The sequence below is a fragment of the Salvelinus fontinalis genome, chromosome 5 (genome assembly GCF_029448725.1).
Source record: "Salvelinus fontinalis isolate EN_2023a chromosome 5, ASM2944872v1, whole genome shotgun sequence".
Lineage (NCBI taxonomy): Eukaryota > Metazoa > Chordata > Actinopteri > Salmoniformes > Salmonidae > Salvelinus > Salvelinus fontinalis.
Window position 1 is genome coordinate 54,658,164 of NC_074669.1, and position 12,864 is coordinate 54,671,027.

Sequence of the window (12,864 nt, forward strand, 5' to 3'; positions counted from 1 at the left end):
TGAAGACATGCTGCTTAAAGGGGGACTGACTGAACACAACGATTCTGCATGTGTTTTTCTGGTGCTCATTAAGAGAACATGAGATTTGGGTCTTGGGGGTATGGTTCGATGTGGGTGTGTTATGTTCGTGTTTTGTCCCTCCCGAGTCACCGTAGCAACAACTGTCACTCAGTTCCTCCAAATAGTCAGAATTAATCTAAGATAAATCAAGAAATCTGTAATTAATTGACATTTTTGCCAATGTCTTAATAGCACATATTTACATCTGGCTAAGTTGTTTGGTGCAGTATTTCTCAAGTAAGAAAATTTGCATGAAAACTAGTCGGTGCCCTGCATACTGTTAATTTGTCAATGTAGCTAGTAGTAGCTAGCAGGCACATTAAGCAGCTGGGCCAAGTTAGCTAAATCAGCTTATAAAGTCACTTGCGAGTGGCGATGTGTGCACTTTGTTGCTTTTTTACAACGTCCTCACTATCCAGTGTGTCTGTCTGACAGTGTTTGATAGCGAATCATGATACAAAACAGGTCACGGCGGGACACAAGACACTCGCAAATGGAATTTTGACAAATGGCAGTGCATCATCTCAATTCTCATTTTGCCCAAAATTGTGTCAGACTCAAGTAAACACTATCAAATACATCAGCAATTGGCCACCCCATAAAAGGGCTTAGAGGCCAAATGTTCTTTCAACAACATAACACTGGCACCGTGTTGTCTTATGTAAACAAGTCTGTCTCAATAGCCGTGCTCGAGAGCATCAAATCCATGATGCATTGTGGTGACTGACTGATCTACAAATAATAATAAGTAGTTATTTATGCTGCAAAATGTAGATCAGTCAGTCGGCAGTTGCTTACACTGTCGTCTGCGATGTCGAACAAGCCCAATGTCTCTAGGTTTTGGCTGCTATGATTGGATAGAGCGCAGCTGTTTCTCTGTGCATGAGAATTCTACCATCTTGTGTCAGTGAGAAAGTGGGCATCATTGTAATCCAAGCCCAACCCTCATGTAAATCATGACAAACTCCATTACACAAATCTCACAAAACTCTGTTTTGGAATATACTGACTTATATGACCAAAATTATCCTACTTACACTTTAGTCAATTTTGGCACAAACAAGTGTTTGACTAATATTGATGCTACATAGGCCGTTTTTAACCTTTTTAACCTGAGAAATTTGTTATTAGATGCAGTTGTGCTTAAAAGTTTTGTGGGTAGCCTAATATGGTATCTTTGCAATTAGAAGTAAAACTGTCACACTCAAAGTTGACCCTCAGAGTAGGGTGAAGTTGCCCCTAGACACTGATCTTGGGTCAATTCCGCATTTACCCAACTAATGGGTAAGTTAGGATAGAGGGAGGGGAAGCTGATCCTAGCTCTGTACATAGGGGGAAATGTCGCCGCGGAGCATCGCCTCTCCTTCTGCTTACCTCTAGACCATACCGCTGTCCTTTGTAGCATTGCTGGATTTAAAAAAATCAAGGTGATCTTATCAAAAACAACCAGAAGTTACAAAAACATGGCACAGCACTTTATCCCAAGTGAGTTTGAAACTGGGCATAGACACACTTCAGACATCTTCCCATGGACATCCCAGAGGCAAACAAACATTTGGAAATGAACGCGGTTCTGAATAATATCCTCGGGTTGTGTTTGGTAAGCGCTATCAAAATGGCGGCCATTATTTGTAAAGGGAGATGGGACATTCAAAGGCATTAAGGGAAACGTCTTTAAAGATTTACACTGATTAGATTTTTATTTCTACAGCGAGCACGGATGACATTTGGATGACTAACAAATTAGCTGTAACCATAGAATTAGAATAAATCATGACACATCTAAAATATCCACAACGCTCAACAATCAATTCAATAAATGAATTAATGCTCAGAGACCAATGAGACCAATGAGAAACATTACTCCAGCACACACAATTTAGCCTGGAACCCAAACTGATCTGCTTCATTTCACAATATTAGTCATCCCACCGCTGAAACCCATTTGAGCCTATGTCTGTAATGACGGGCATTATAAAAATAAATAAAATGAAAGTCAGCAATTGGATCACCTTCAACCAATCACAAGATTGTACAGTCTGACCATGTGGGTTTCCATGCTAAAAATAACCCATAGTTCATGAGAGGATGCTAATTGGACCACTTATTTTCAACCCATTCAAAAGTACCCGGCTATTAGGGTTGCATCCCAAATGGCACCCTATTCCCTTACATAGTTTTGACTAGAACCAAAAAGTAGTGCACTATGTACAGAATATGTTGCCATTTAGGACTCGAACAAATAAAGCGTACAGAGAATATATGAGATAAACTGTCATCATATTGAGAATTGAGGTTTCCTCCCAGGACTGCAAAGAAAGACATACATGGTGTACATGACTGTTCATAAGACACTTTTTGGAACACTCTCTTGTCTTCCATGAAGGCCTCTGGGTAGAGGGAAAGAAGAGCTGATGTATGTATGTGTGTGTGTGAAGGGGGGGGGGGGGGTCACCGGGGAGACAGCACGCTGTTACAGTCCTCCGCCATCTCAAACAGGAAGTGATGCGGTCCACTTCGGCGTGCGATTTCACTGGCCGTCTCCCCGCTATTGCTCCGAAGCTCCGCCTTGATGTGGCGCTGCGATAGGAGGAACTCCAGCGTGTGGGCGGAGCCCGGTCCAGGGTGGGAGGCAGCTAGATGGAGCGCTGTGAGGCCGCCGTTGGTCTGGGCGTTCAACTCCGCCCCTTGGCGCAACAGGAGGGACGCAGTGGCAACTTGGCCCCAGCGACAGGCGCTGTGTAGGGGCGTCCAGCCGTCGGCAGTGCGGGAGTCAACTTCGGTGCCCGCTACCAACAGGGTAGAGGTCGTGGCGGCGTGACCTCCGTAGGCCGCACGGTGCAACGGAGTATAGCCGTCCTCGTCCTGGCAATGCGCAAGCAAGGGGTCGACCGAGAGCAGCCGCTTCACCGTTGGCAGCTTAAAGGTGGCAGGGAGAGAGAATATTTGCATTTTAACTGACCTTTATCGAACTCTTCAACATGTCATGAAACAGCCGAAAGGCAGATGCATTTCATGAAGAATCTAAAAGCAAGGCCGGGAAAAATAGAGAGACAAAACCCCACCCTGCCCCCTGTTATTGTCTCTGGATCCACAGAGAGAGATGTAAAGTTATTTCTGCACAGGTTTGACAGGGGGAACAAACAAGAGCTCTAGGGGATGATCTTTCTTCCTCCCTCCCTTCCATTTATTAAAATCTCACCACCTCTTGATACCAGTGAGACACATGACACACACACACAAGGACAAGGACACACACAGTAATCAGAGGCTTGCTGTGCTGTTCCCATCTTAAGCAGTGATCAGCATTCAAAGCAGAGGGAGACGTCTAAACGGAGACACATTCATTATACTCACAGCTCAATCACTGTTGATTTGAACAAAACTTTTCTAGAAATATTGGCCCATGATATCAAACTCTTCCAGTGACGAAGACACGGACGTCTCATGATAGGCTGTGGTAAGCAAAACAGGTCAACTTTGAGCACCAGGATTTGCGACAGAAAGATGTTTGACGAGACGTCAATTTCACAACAATTTGGCCCTGGGTGACCAGCTCCAGGATGGTAGGATCAACGCCAAAACGTGTTGTACGCTTTTAATAAAAGCTTTTCACGTTCACAAGTCTCTCTGGGTAAATTGCAAATCAATCAAGTTAAAATTCATCCATAGTCAACTACCCTACATTGTAGTGACTTTACGTCTACATGTCCCTTCCCTTGATCTTGGACACATCCCTTGACAAGACCAAAGATCCAGGAAGTTAGACATGGGAGCGATGGTAAAAGTGTTGGGTCGTATTCACAACACATCAAATGTTTGTTTTTTTAATTGTCAAAAACTGAGGGACTACCTGAATTTGTTTTTGTTGAAAAAGGTTTTCATTTGCAAAATGTTTTGCTTCAGTGTGCCATATGTCTGCAGCAGAGGGACAAGAGAGAGGCATGAGAAAACAAGTTTTGATCAGGAAAACAGATTGTTTCCCTATTTAAAAAGAAGATGGAGAAGAAGCTATGAAAGAAAAAGTTTGTGGCGGTACAGCCAACTAGCGCAAAAATAATACTTTGATATTGCCAGAACCATGTATCGTCAAAAATAATATACCGATATTTAACTGTATCGACCCCCCCCGATCACTTCTTCACACGCACACACATTCAGATGACTTTTAGTTTCCAACGGTTACTTTGGAGCCTGGTTGGTGCTCAGTGCCGGATAGGTGAGCAATATGTTTGGAACATCAAATCCCAATTAAACCACAGTATCAAATCACAATACATACAGAATTGTCAGAATCGCAACACATATAAACATTGGCACCTAAGTATCATGATAACATTGTATCGTGAGTTCCCTGGCAATTCCCAGCCCTAGTGAGAAGGTGTGTGTAGTTTGCATGTCACACTCACTCTGTTATTCTCTGCCGCCCACAACATTAGCTCCTCCGGTCTGTCTTTCAGCTTCTCCTCCTTCTGCTGATACCACTCTTCACTCCTTTCCCCCTCCTCCTCCTCCTCCTCTTCGTCATCTCCCGGCCAGAGGCTGCATGCTCCGCGGGGGATCAGGTGGTCGTGGGTCTTCAGCAGTTCCAGCTGGTTAAAGCTCTCTGGGAACTCCGCCATACTGTACTATCTGCCCATGCACACTCACAGTCTACTCAGAATCTGCTGACAGAGAGGAGATATCGGGTAATTGATATTAATTATCAACTACTTCATTCACTTAGGAGAGAGAGAGAGAGAACAATACATCAATATTTACATTTAGGCTACTGTGAGAAAGACCGACAGCTACTTTTTAGTAAGGGATCCGATTTGACTGATCAACACTATATACTGAACAAAAATATAAAACCGTAGCATGTAAAGTGTTGGTCCCCTGTTTCACGAGCGTAAATAAAAGATCAGAGATTTCACGTTGAATAAATGGTATTCCAGAATGTGGACACACTCGATATTTGACAGAACACGATAAGGAGGATAATGACTCCAAGATGTCTGTATCATGTACGGTTCACAGATCATAGAGTATTACAGGCGGCGTGTACATGTCTAAAAAGGGCCTAAAATGGACACTTTCATCATGATTTCCCCCCAAAATAGTTTGTGAAACAAAATGTAAAAAGCATGTCAAATATCCTTCCTTCCAATGAAGTTACTATGTGAGAATTGCCAGAACAATCGGAGTTACCAAAGATATTTTTTAGACTACCCTGGTGTGGAATCACCATATTCATTCGAAGTAATTTGTCCCCTTTTGATGTTAGGGATAGGCCCCTGTAGTCATGGAAATGTTGCATTGAGAGATGGGAAGCGGAGAGAGAAGATTGTACAGTTATTAAACATTAACAACTTGATTACTGAAGTAGTGTGTGAGAGATCAAGAGATCAAGAGAAGAAAGAGAGGAGATACAACAACTCAGAGAGAGAATTCTGAGCTTGACATAATAATGATTTTAGACTAAGATTACTGAAGGTGTGTGTGTGTGTGTGTGTGTGTGTGTGTGTGTGTGTGTGTGTGTGTGTGAGAATGAGAGAGAGAGCGAGGAGACAATACATCAATATACTTCAACAACTTAATTATGGTACTGTGAGAAAGACCAACAGCTAGAACAAAAAAAGATTATGGTCCTTCTGGGAAATTTCATGCCAGCGTAGCTAGCCTAAAATATTTTTGATATCTCCGGTTGTTCCCGGCAATTCTCACATAGACACTTAATTGGGAGGAAGGAGGTCTGACAATTTTCGGGAACAAAATAAATATAAAAATTGAGTTTCATTGCGGGATATTATTTTTGACGATATCGTATCATATTGTTTTTACAATTATCACAATATTATTTTTGCGCTAGTTAGCTGTACCTTCATAACTTACTTGTTCTCCATCTTTTTAATAAAGGAGCCAATTAAACTGATCAAAACCTATTTTCTCATGGCTCTCTTGTCCCTCAGGAGCTGACATATGGTGAGTAATATGTTTGGAACATCAAAAATTGCAATAAAAAAAAAAATCACAGTATCGAATCGCAATACATATTGTATCGGCACATAAGTATCGTGACAATATTGTGAGGTCCCTGGCAATTTGTATTGAACGTTTTTTTTATCATGATGAAAGTGTCCCTTTCTAGACCTAAACTTGGCTCCTGTAAGGACCTATGATCTGTCAACTGTACATGATACAGACAACATTTTGGCGTTGTGAAACTCCTTATAGTATGCTCTAAAATATGGAGTATGTCTTGATTCTGAAATAAAATTGTTCACATTAATGTATTCAACATTAAAAAATATTAATAGTAATATTTCAAAACTATGTTTGATTTTGTTAAATTTGAAGACATAGTGTTTGGAACAATATACTCTACAACACAGGTGTCAAACTCATTCCACGGGGGGCCGAGTGTCTGCGGGTTTTCGCTCCTCCCTTGTACTTGATTGATGAATTAACATCACTAATTAGTTAGGAACTCCCCACACCTGGTTGTCTAGGGCTTTATTGAAAGGAAAAAACAAAAACCTGCAGACACTAGGCCCTCCGTGGAATGAGTTTGACACCCCTGCTCTACAAGTACATCACATTTCCAGAGTGGGCTCTCTGCTAATACTGAACATATGATCAATTTATGAGAACCACCAACACAGTGAATGGGAAAATGGATTCAAAAGGGAACTCCATCTGCTGGTGACTTGCTGAATGTGCAATCCTAAATGAGGGCTGTGATTGATTAGTGACCGATAATGTAAATTTCTATGTATAAAATGGATCATATCATTAAAAATACCAGAGAGCCTACTCTGGAAATGTGAAGTGTTTGAAGAGTATATTGCTACAAACAATATGTTGATGGGCTCGGAATTCTAAACTTTAAATATTATGAATCATTAGTTATAATAGAGACATGAGGGGTGCCATAGTCTAGGATCTACACCAGCGATTCATGAGAGAGCCATGGATTAGTGATGAAGGGGGTCGGGGGTCAGGTCACATTATGGGAGAAGGACAGTTTATTGACAGTTATTTTCCTGCATAGCAACAGAGATGTAATGTTTAGAGAGGAGGGGTATCCACCCCAAATTGGGGTATATACACTGCTCAAAAAAATAAAGAGAACACTTAAACAACACAATGTAACTCCAAGTCAATCACACTTCTGTGAAATCAAACTGTCCACTTAGGAAGCAACACTGATTGACAATAAATTCCACATGCTGTTGTGCAAATGGAATAGACAAAAGGTGGAAATTATAGGCAATTAGCAAGACACCCCCAAAAAAGGAATGGTTCTGCAGGTGGTGACCACAGACATTTGTGGCCTGCTGGAGGTCATTTTGCAGGTCTCTGGCAGTGCTACTCCTTGCACAAAGGTGGAGGTAGCGGTCCTGCTGCTGGGTTGTTGCCCTCCTACGGCCTCCTCCACGTCTCCTGATGTACTGGCCTGTCTCCTGGTAGCGCCTCCATGCTCTGGACACTACGCTGACAGACACAGCAAACCTTCTTGCCACAGCTCGCATTGATGTGCCATCCTGAATGAACTGCACTACCCGAGCCACTTGTGTGGGTTGTAGACTCCGTCTCATGCTACCACTAGAGTGAGAGCATGCATTCAAAAGTGACCAAAACATCAGCCAGGAAGCATAGGAACTGAGAAGTGGTCTGTGGTCACCACCTGCAGAACCACTCCTTTATTGGGGGTGTCTTGCTAATTGCCTATAATTTCCACCTTTTGTCTATTCCATTTGCACAACAGCATGTGAAATTTATTGTCAATCAGTGTTGCTTCCTAAGTGGACAGTTTGATTTCACAGAAGTGTGATTGACTTGGAGTTACATTGTGTTGTTTAAGTGTTCCCTTTATTTTTTTGAGCAGTGTATATACCACCACTGGTGGAACCATGTTACTGTTGGGGTGAATAAACTTGGTTTAAGCTTTCATAGTGTTCAAGTTCATACTCTGATATTTAGAATCTAACAATGTCGAAAAATAGGCCAAATTAGGGTAGTTTTTAGATATATTTATAATGTTGAACGCATTTCTGAATATTTGTATTTCAGAATCTAGATATACTCCATATTTGAGAGAACACTAAGGAGTATGATGACACCATAATGCTGTCTGTCTCATCAATGGTTTCACAGATCATAGAGCAAGGGGTGGACGTTTTGTTTTTAACCCTAGCACATCACAGCTGATTCAAATAAACTAATCATCAAGCTTTGATCATTTGAATCAGCTGTGTAGTGTTAGGGAAAACACCAAAAACGTGCACCCTTTGAGGTCCCGAGTTTGGGGAACGCTGTCATATGGTCTTATAGGAGGCATAGGTTTAAAAAGGGCCTAAAAACGGCCACTTTTATCATGATTTCCCAAAATGTGATACAAGTTTACAAAGCATGTCAAACATCCTTCCTCCTAAGAAGTTAGTATGTGAGAATTGCCAGAACAAATCTGGAGATACAAAAAAACATTTTCACACTATGCTGGTGCAAAATCACCCTATTCATTCAAAGTAATTTGTCCCCTTTTGATGTTAGGGATAGACCCGTGTAGTCATGGAAATGTTGCATTGAGAGATGGGAAGCGGAGAGAAAAGATAGTCATTCAGCATTAACAACTTGATTACTGAGAGAGAGCGAGACAGACACTAAAGAGCCTAGGCCTATTTGGGTAATTTGTCATCATGGAAGTGTACCAATAACAATCAGGGTAGCCTAGTCTAATATCCGAGTTTTTCCCAAACGAAGTCAAATGGAAATGAAAGCATATTATGTAAAAAAAAAAAAAAAGCCTAGCCTAGCCTATCGGATTAGGTTGTTTTAGGATCTAAAATCATGAATCCCCATGTGAAGCTAGCCAGAAGGATTAGACACACAATACTGTGTGTGTTCGTAAATTCGATCTAGCTATCTACTCGGATATCAGAGCACTCTCGTTTCGAGCAGGGTTGCCACGTCAGCTGTTTTCCCATATTTGGGCACGTTGAAAACTATGTCGCGGGTGAAAATGTATTGGACGCGGGTTTTTGGGCTACTACTAAGGCGCAGCGTGGCCGTAATGGCATTTCTCTTAAAATATATAGATATTTCACTGAGACCTGCTGCTGCTGACTATCAGGCAGTGAGTTGCCGAGTGAGTGAGCGGTGGGTAGGGCTGTGCGTGAGAGAGCAGTAGGCAGCTTAGTCAACTATTGGCTGAGTCACTTGAGTGAGAGGAGACAGAGCAGCAAACGCGCACGTCGTGACAGCTTTTTACCAGTTGTAGGTAGGCCATATTTTTTTTCACATAAAACATTAACACGCTAGAACTGATGCGCATCAAAAAAAAATGGCGACAAAGCACTGGATAAAGACTTTGGGAGCACAAAAAATAAGTTTTTTTTTCATGCCTTTCAAATCAAATTTGATTGGTCACATACACATTTTTTGCAGATGTTATAGTGGGTATAGAGAAATACTTACTACTGAACTGTTGGAGCTAGGAACGTATCTAACAATTCACATAAATACAAACAAATCTAAAAGTAAAATAATGGAATTAAGAAATATTAGGAAGAGCAATGTCGGAGTGGCATTGACAAATAGAGTAGAATAGAATACAGTATATACATATGAGATAAGTAAAGCAGTATGTAAACATTATTATAGTGACTAGTGTTCCATTATTAAAGTGGCCATTGATTCCATGTCTATAATATATGGGGTAGCAGCCTCTAAGGTGCAGGGTTGAGTAGCCGGGTGGTAGCCGGCTAGTGATGGCTATTTAACAGTCTGATGGCCTTGAGATTGAAAAACAGCTTCTGTCTCTCGGTCCCATCTTTGATGCACCTGTACTGACCTTGCCTTCTAGCAGTGTGAACAGGCCTTGGCTGGGGTGGTTTATGTCCTTGATTATCTTTTTGGCCTTCCTGTGACATCGGGTGCTGTAGCTGTCCTGGAGGGAAGGCAGTGTGCCCCCGGTGATGTGTTGGGCAGACTGCACCATCTTCTGGAGAGCCCTGTGGTTGCAGGCGGTGCAGTTTCCGTACCAGGCGGTGATACAGCCCGACGGGATGCTCTCAATTGTGCATCTGTAAAAGTTTGAGGGTCTTAGGGGCTAAGCCGAAGTTTTCACCACGCTGTCTGTGTGAGTGGACCATTTCAGATTGTCAGTGATATGTATGATGAGGAACTTGAAGCTTTCCACCTTCTCCACTGCGGTCCTGTCGATGTGGATAGGGGTGTGCTCCCTCTGCTCTTTCCTCAACTCCACGATCAGCTCCTTCGTTTTGTTGATATTGTGGTTATTTCCCTGTCACCACTCCGCCAGGGCCCTCACCTCCTCCCTGTAGGCTGTCTCGTCATCGTTGGTAACCAGGCTTACTACTGTTGTGTCAACTGCAAATTTGATGATTGAGTTGGAGGCGTGCGTGGCCACGCAGTCATAGTTGAACAGGGAGTACAGGAGGGATCTGAGCACACACCCTTGTGGGGTCACTGTGTTGAGGATAAGCGAAGTGGAGATGTTGTTTCCTACCTTCACCACCTGGGGGCGGCCCGTCAGGAACTCCAGGACCCAGTTGCACAGGGCAGGGTTCAAACCCAGGGCCCCCGAGCTTAATGATGAACTTGGAGGGTACTATGGTGTTGAAGGCTGAGCTTTATTCAATGAACAGCATTCTTACATAGGTATTCCTCTTGTCCAGATGGGAAAGGGCAGTGTACAGTGCGATGGCAATTGCATTGTCTGTGGATCTATTGGGGCAGTAAGCAAATTGAAGTGGGTTTCAGGTAAGGTAGATGTGATATGATAATTAACTAGCCTCTCAAAAGCACTTCATGATGACCGAAGTGAGTTCTAAGGGGCAATAGTCATTTAGTTCAGTAACCTTTGCTTTCTTGTGTACAGGAACAATGGTGGACATCTTGAAGCAAGTGGGGACAGCACCGGGGATAGGGAAAGATTGAATATGTCCCTTAACACTCCAAACAGCTGGTGTGAGCATGCTATGAGGACATGGCTAGGAGCCTTGGGAGGGTTAACACACTTAAATGCCTTACCTACGTCGGCCACGGAGAACGAGAGCAGGCCGTGTCGGTGGCACGGTTATTCTCAAAGTGGGCGTAGAAGGTGTTTAACTTGTCCAGGAGCAAGGCTACTTTATTATCCAGAGACTGAACATTAGACAGTAATATACTCAGAATCAGTGGACTGTGTGCATGCCTCCTGAGTTGGACTACAAGTCTACTCCGAATACCTCTTCTCCACCGGCAGCGTCTTGGGGTAGCCTCTGGGATAAGTTTAATTTCCTGGGGGGTACGAACAAAGGATCCAATTTGGGAAAGTTGTATTCCTGGTCATAATGCTGTTGAGTTACCGCCGCACTGATTTCGAAAATGTATTTCCAGCTGTATGTAATAACACAAAAAAAACTTCTGGGCTAATAATGTAAACAAAATACTACAAAGTTGCATAGGAGCTAGAAGCGGATCTGCCAAGTCTGTCTGCGACATCTCGCCTTTTGGGCGGGTTTTGAGTAGTCATTGCACTACAGATATCAGTTACACCTGGCAACCGTGCATCTGAGTGTGCCAGAGCGCAGAATAACTAATGAGTTTTCAAATGCAGCACAAAAAAAAAACTATTCAGTTGTTGCCCGCAGCACAGTTACAGCCACCAACGCTCTAGATAACATGAACACTGCCTAACCAGTTCTACTTGAGCAAGTAAAATTGCCAGAGTGAGTTGTTCACTTGTTTGTGTCTGGAAGTACAGTAGCTAACAAGCTAGCCAACGTTAGCTTGAGTGCGGTTGTGAGGTCAGAACGCTCGGATCAACTCTACTCCTCCGCCAGTGTCCGCTCCGAACAATCTCATCAAGCTCTAAATTTACGAACGGCTGAAGCGCACTCGAGTGAAATCACGAATCACACAATGATTTTAATTCAATGCATGGTCGTAATAATAGCAGTAAGTATCGTTCCTTGTTAGTTTAAATTACTCTATAATAGAACGATTGGTAGAGAGAGAGAGCAAGACCATTAACGTTAGTAGTCGAAAAGAAAGCATGACAATGAAACAGAGCTACAACATTTAGAGCCTCAAATGGACAGTGACAGCTTGTAGATGACTACTCTGATATTCGAAAGTTGCTATACCCTAAAAAATTGCTTAATACCTTACAAATACGACTTGACTTACTGTGGTAGTAGCTTTCAACCAAACCCTCCTCGAACAGCACTTTTCCCCTTTTACCGGGTTTCTCTGGGATATGTCGTCAGTATTTGTTGCATCTAGCGTTGTGGTGCAGAGCGATTTTTAACAAATAAAACTACACTTCCCGTTTCCCATAACCACTTCGTAGCACATGTGCTAGGAAGTAGAAACACAACTGTGGTGATGTTCCATGTCGTCTATCGAGTATTTGCGCTGCGCAAGTTATCAAAGCCAAGACAGACGCCCCAATAATGACATTCATAGATTATTCTATTTTTAGATATACGAGTGATGAATGAAAAAACACTACATCAAACAAACTACAACCAAATGCAGAACACTGTACCAGCATATCAGACATCTAGACTATTTTGAGTAAGTTGTTTATACTTTATATCATTACCCGTATAATGATCATAGTTTAATGGAAATCAAATACATTGAAATATTTAATTTAATATAAGCAGTAATTAAACATGTGTCTATTTGCTAAAGCTGGGTGAATGTGCTAAAAACCCAGTGTTTGCGTTACGTGTCTTTCAAAGCTGGCACAAAGGCTGGTTATACCTATTAATCAAAGGGTATATTCAGTGAGGAGAAATGTTCAGAATA

The 12,864-nt window shown here is 42.4% G+C and overlaps 1 protein-coding gene across 4 annotated transcripts; it reads right to left on the reverse strand.

Annotated features, from left to right (window-relative positions):
• Positions 1-1,733: 1,733 nt before the first annotated feature.
• LOC129855856 (ankyrin repeat domain-containing protein 49-like) lies at positions 1,734-12,346 on the reverse strand. Of its 4 annotated transcripts, none has more exons than XM_055923924.1 (3): positions 12,238-12,346; positions 4,470-4,724; positions 1,734-2,979 (listed from the first exon to the last, which is right to left on the reverse strand). In XM_055923924.1, the coding sequence occupies exons 2-3, from the start codon at positions 4,680-4,682 to the stop codon at positions 2,512-2,514; spliced, it is 681 nt and encodes a 226-aa protein (XP_055779899.1). In that variant the 5' UTR covers positions 4,683-4,724; positions 12,238-12,346; the 3' UTR covers positions 1,734-2,511. The 4 variants fall into 4 exon arrangements, with proteins under 4 accessions (XP_055779899.1, XP_055779900.1, XP_055779903.1 ...); XM_055923925.1 differs by having other exon boundaries at positions 4,470-4,727; XM_055923928.1 differs by lacking the exon at positions 12,238-12,346 and adding an exon at positions 11,098-12,231 and having other exon boundaries at positions 4,470-4,727.
• Between the last annotated feature and the right edge of the window lie 518 nt (positions 12,347-12,864).

Bases quoted from the DNA above. Each gene is read 5' to 3' on its own strand.
- LOC129855856 (XM_055923924.1), bottom strand. From the start codon at position 4,682: ATGGCGGAGTTCCCAGAGAGCTTTAACCAGCTGGAACTGCTGAAGACC. The intron at 2,980-4,469 runs GTGAGTGTGACA...GCCACCTTTAAG, and splicing joins GGGCGGCAGAGAATAACAGA to CTGCCAACGGTGAAGCGGCT.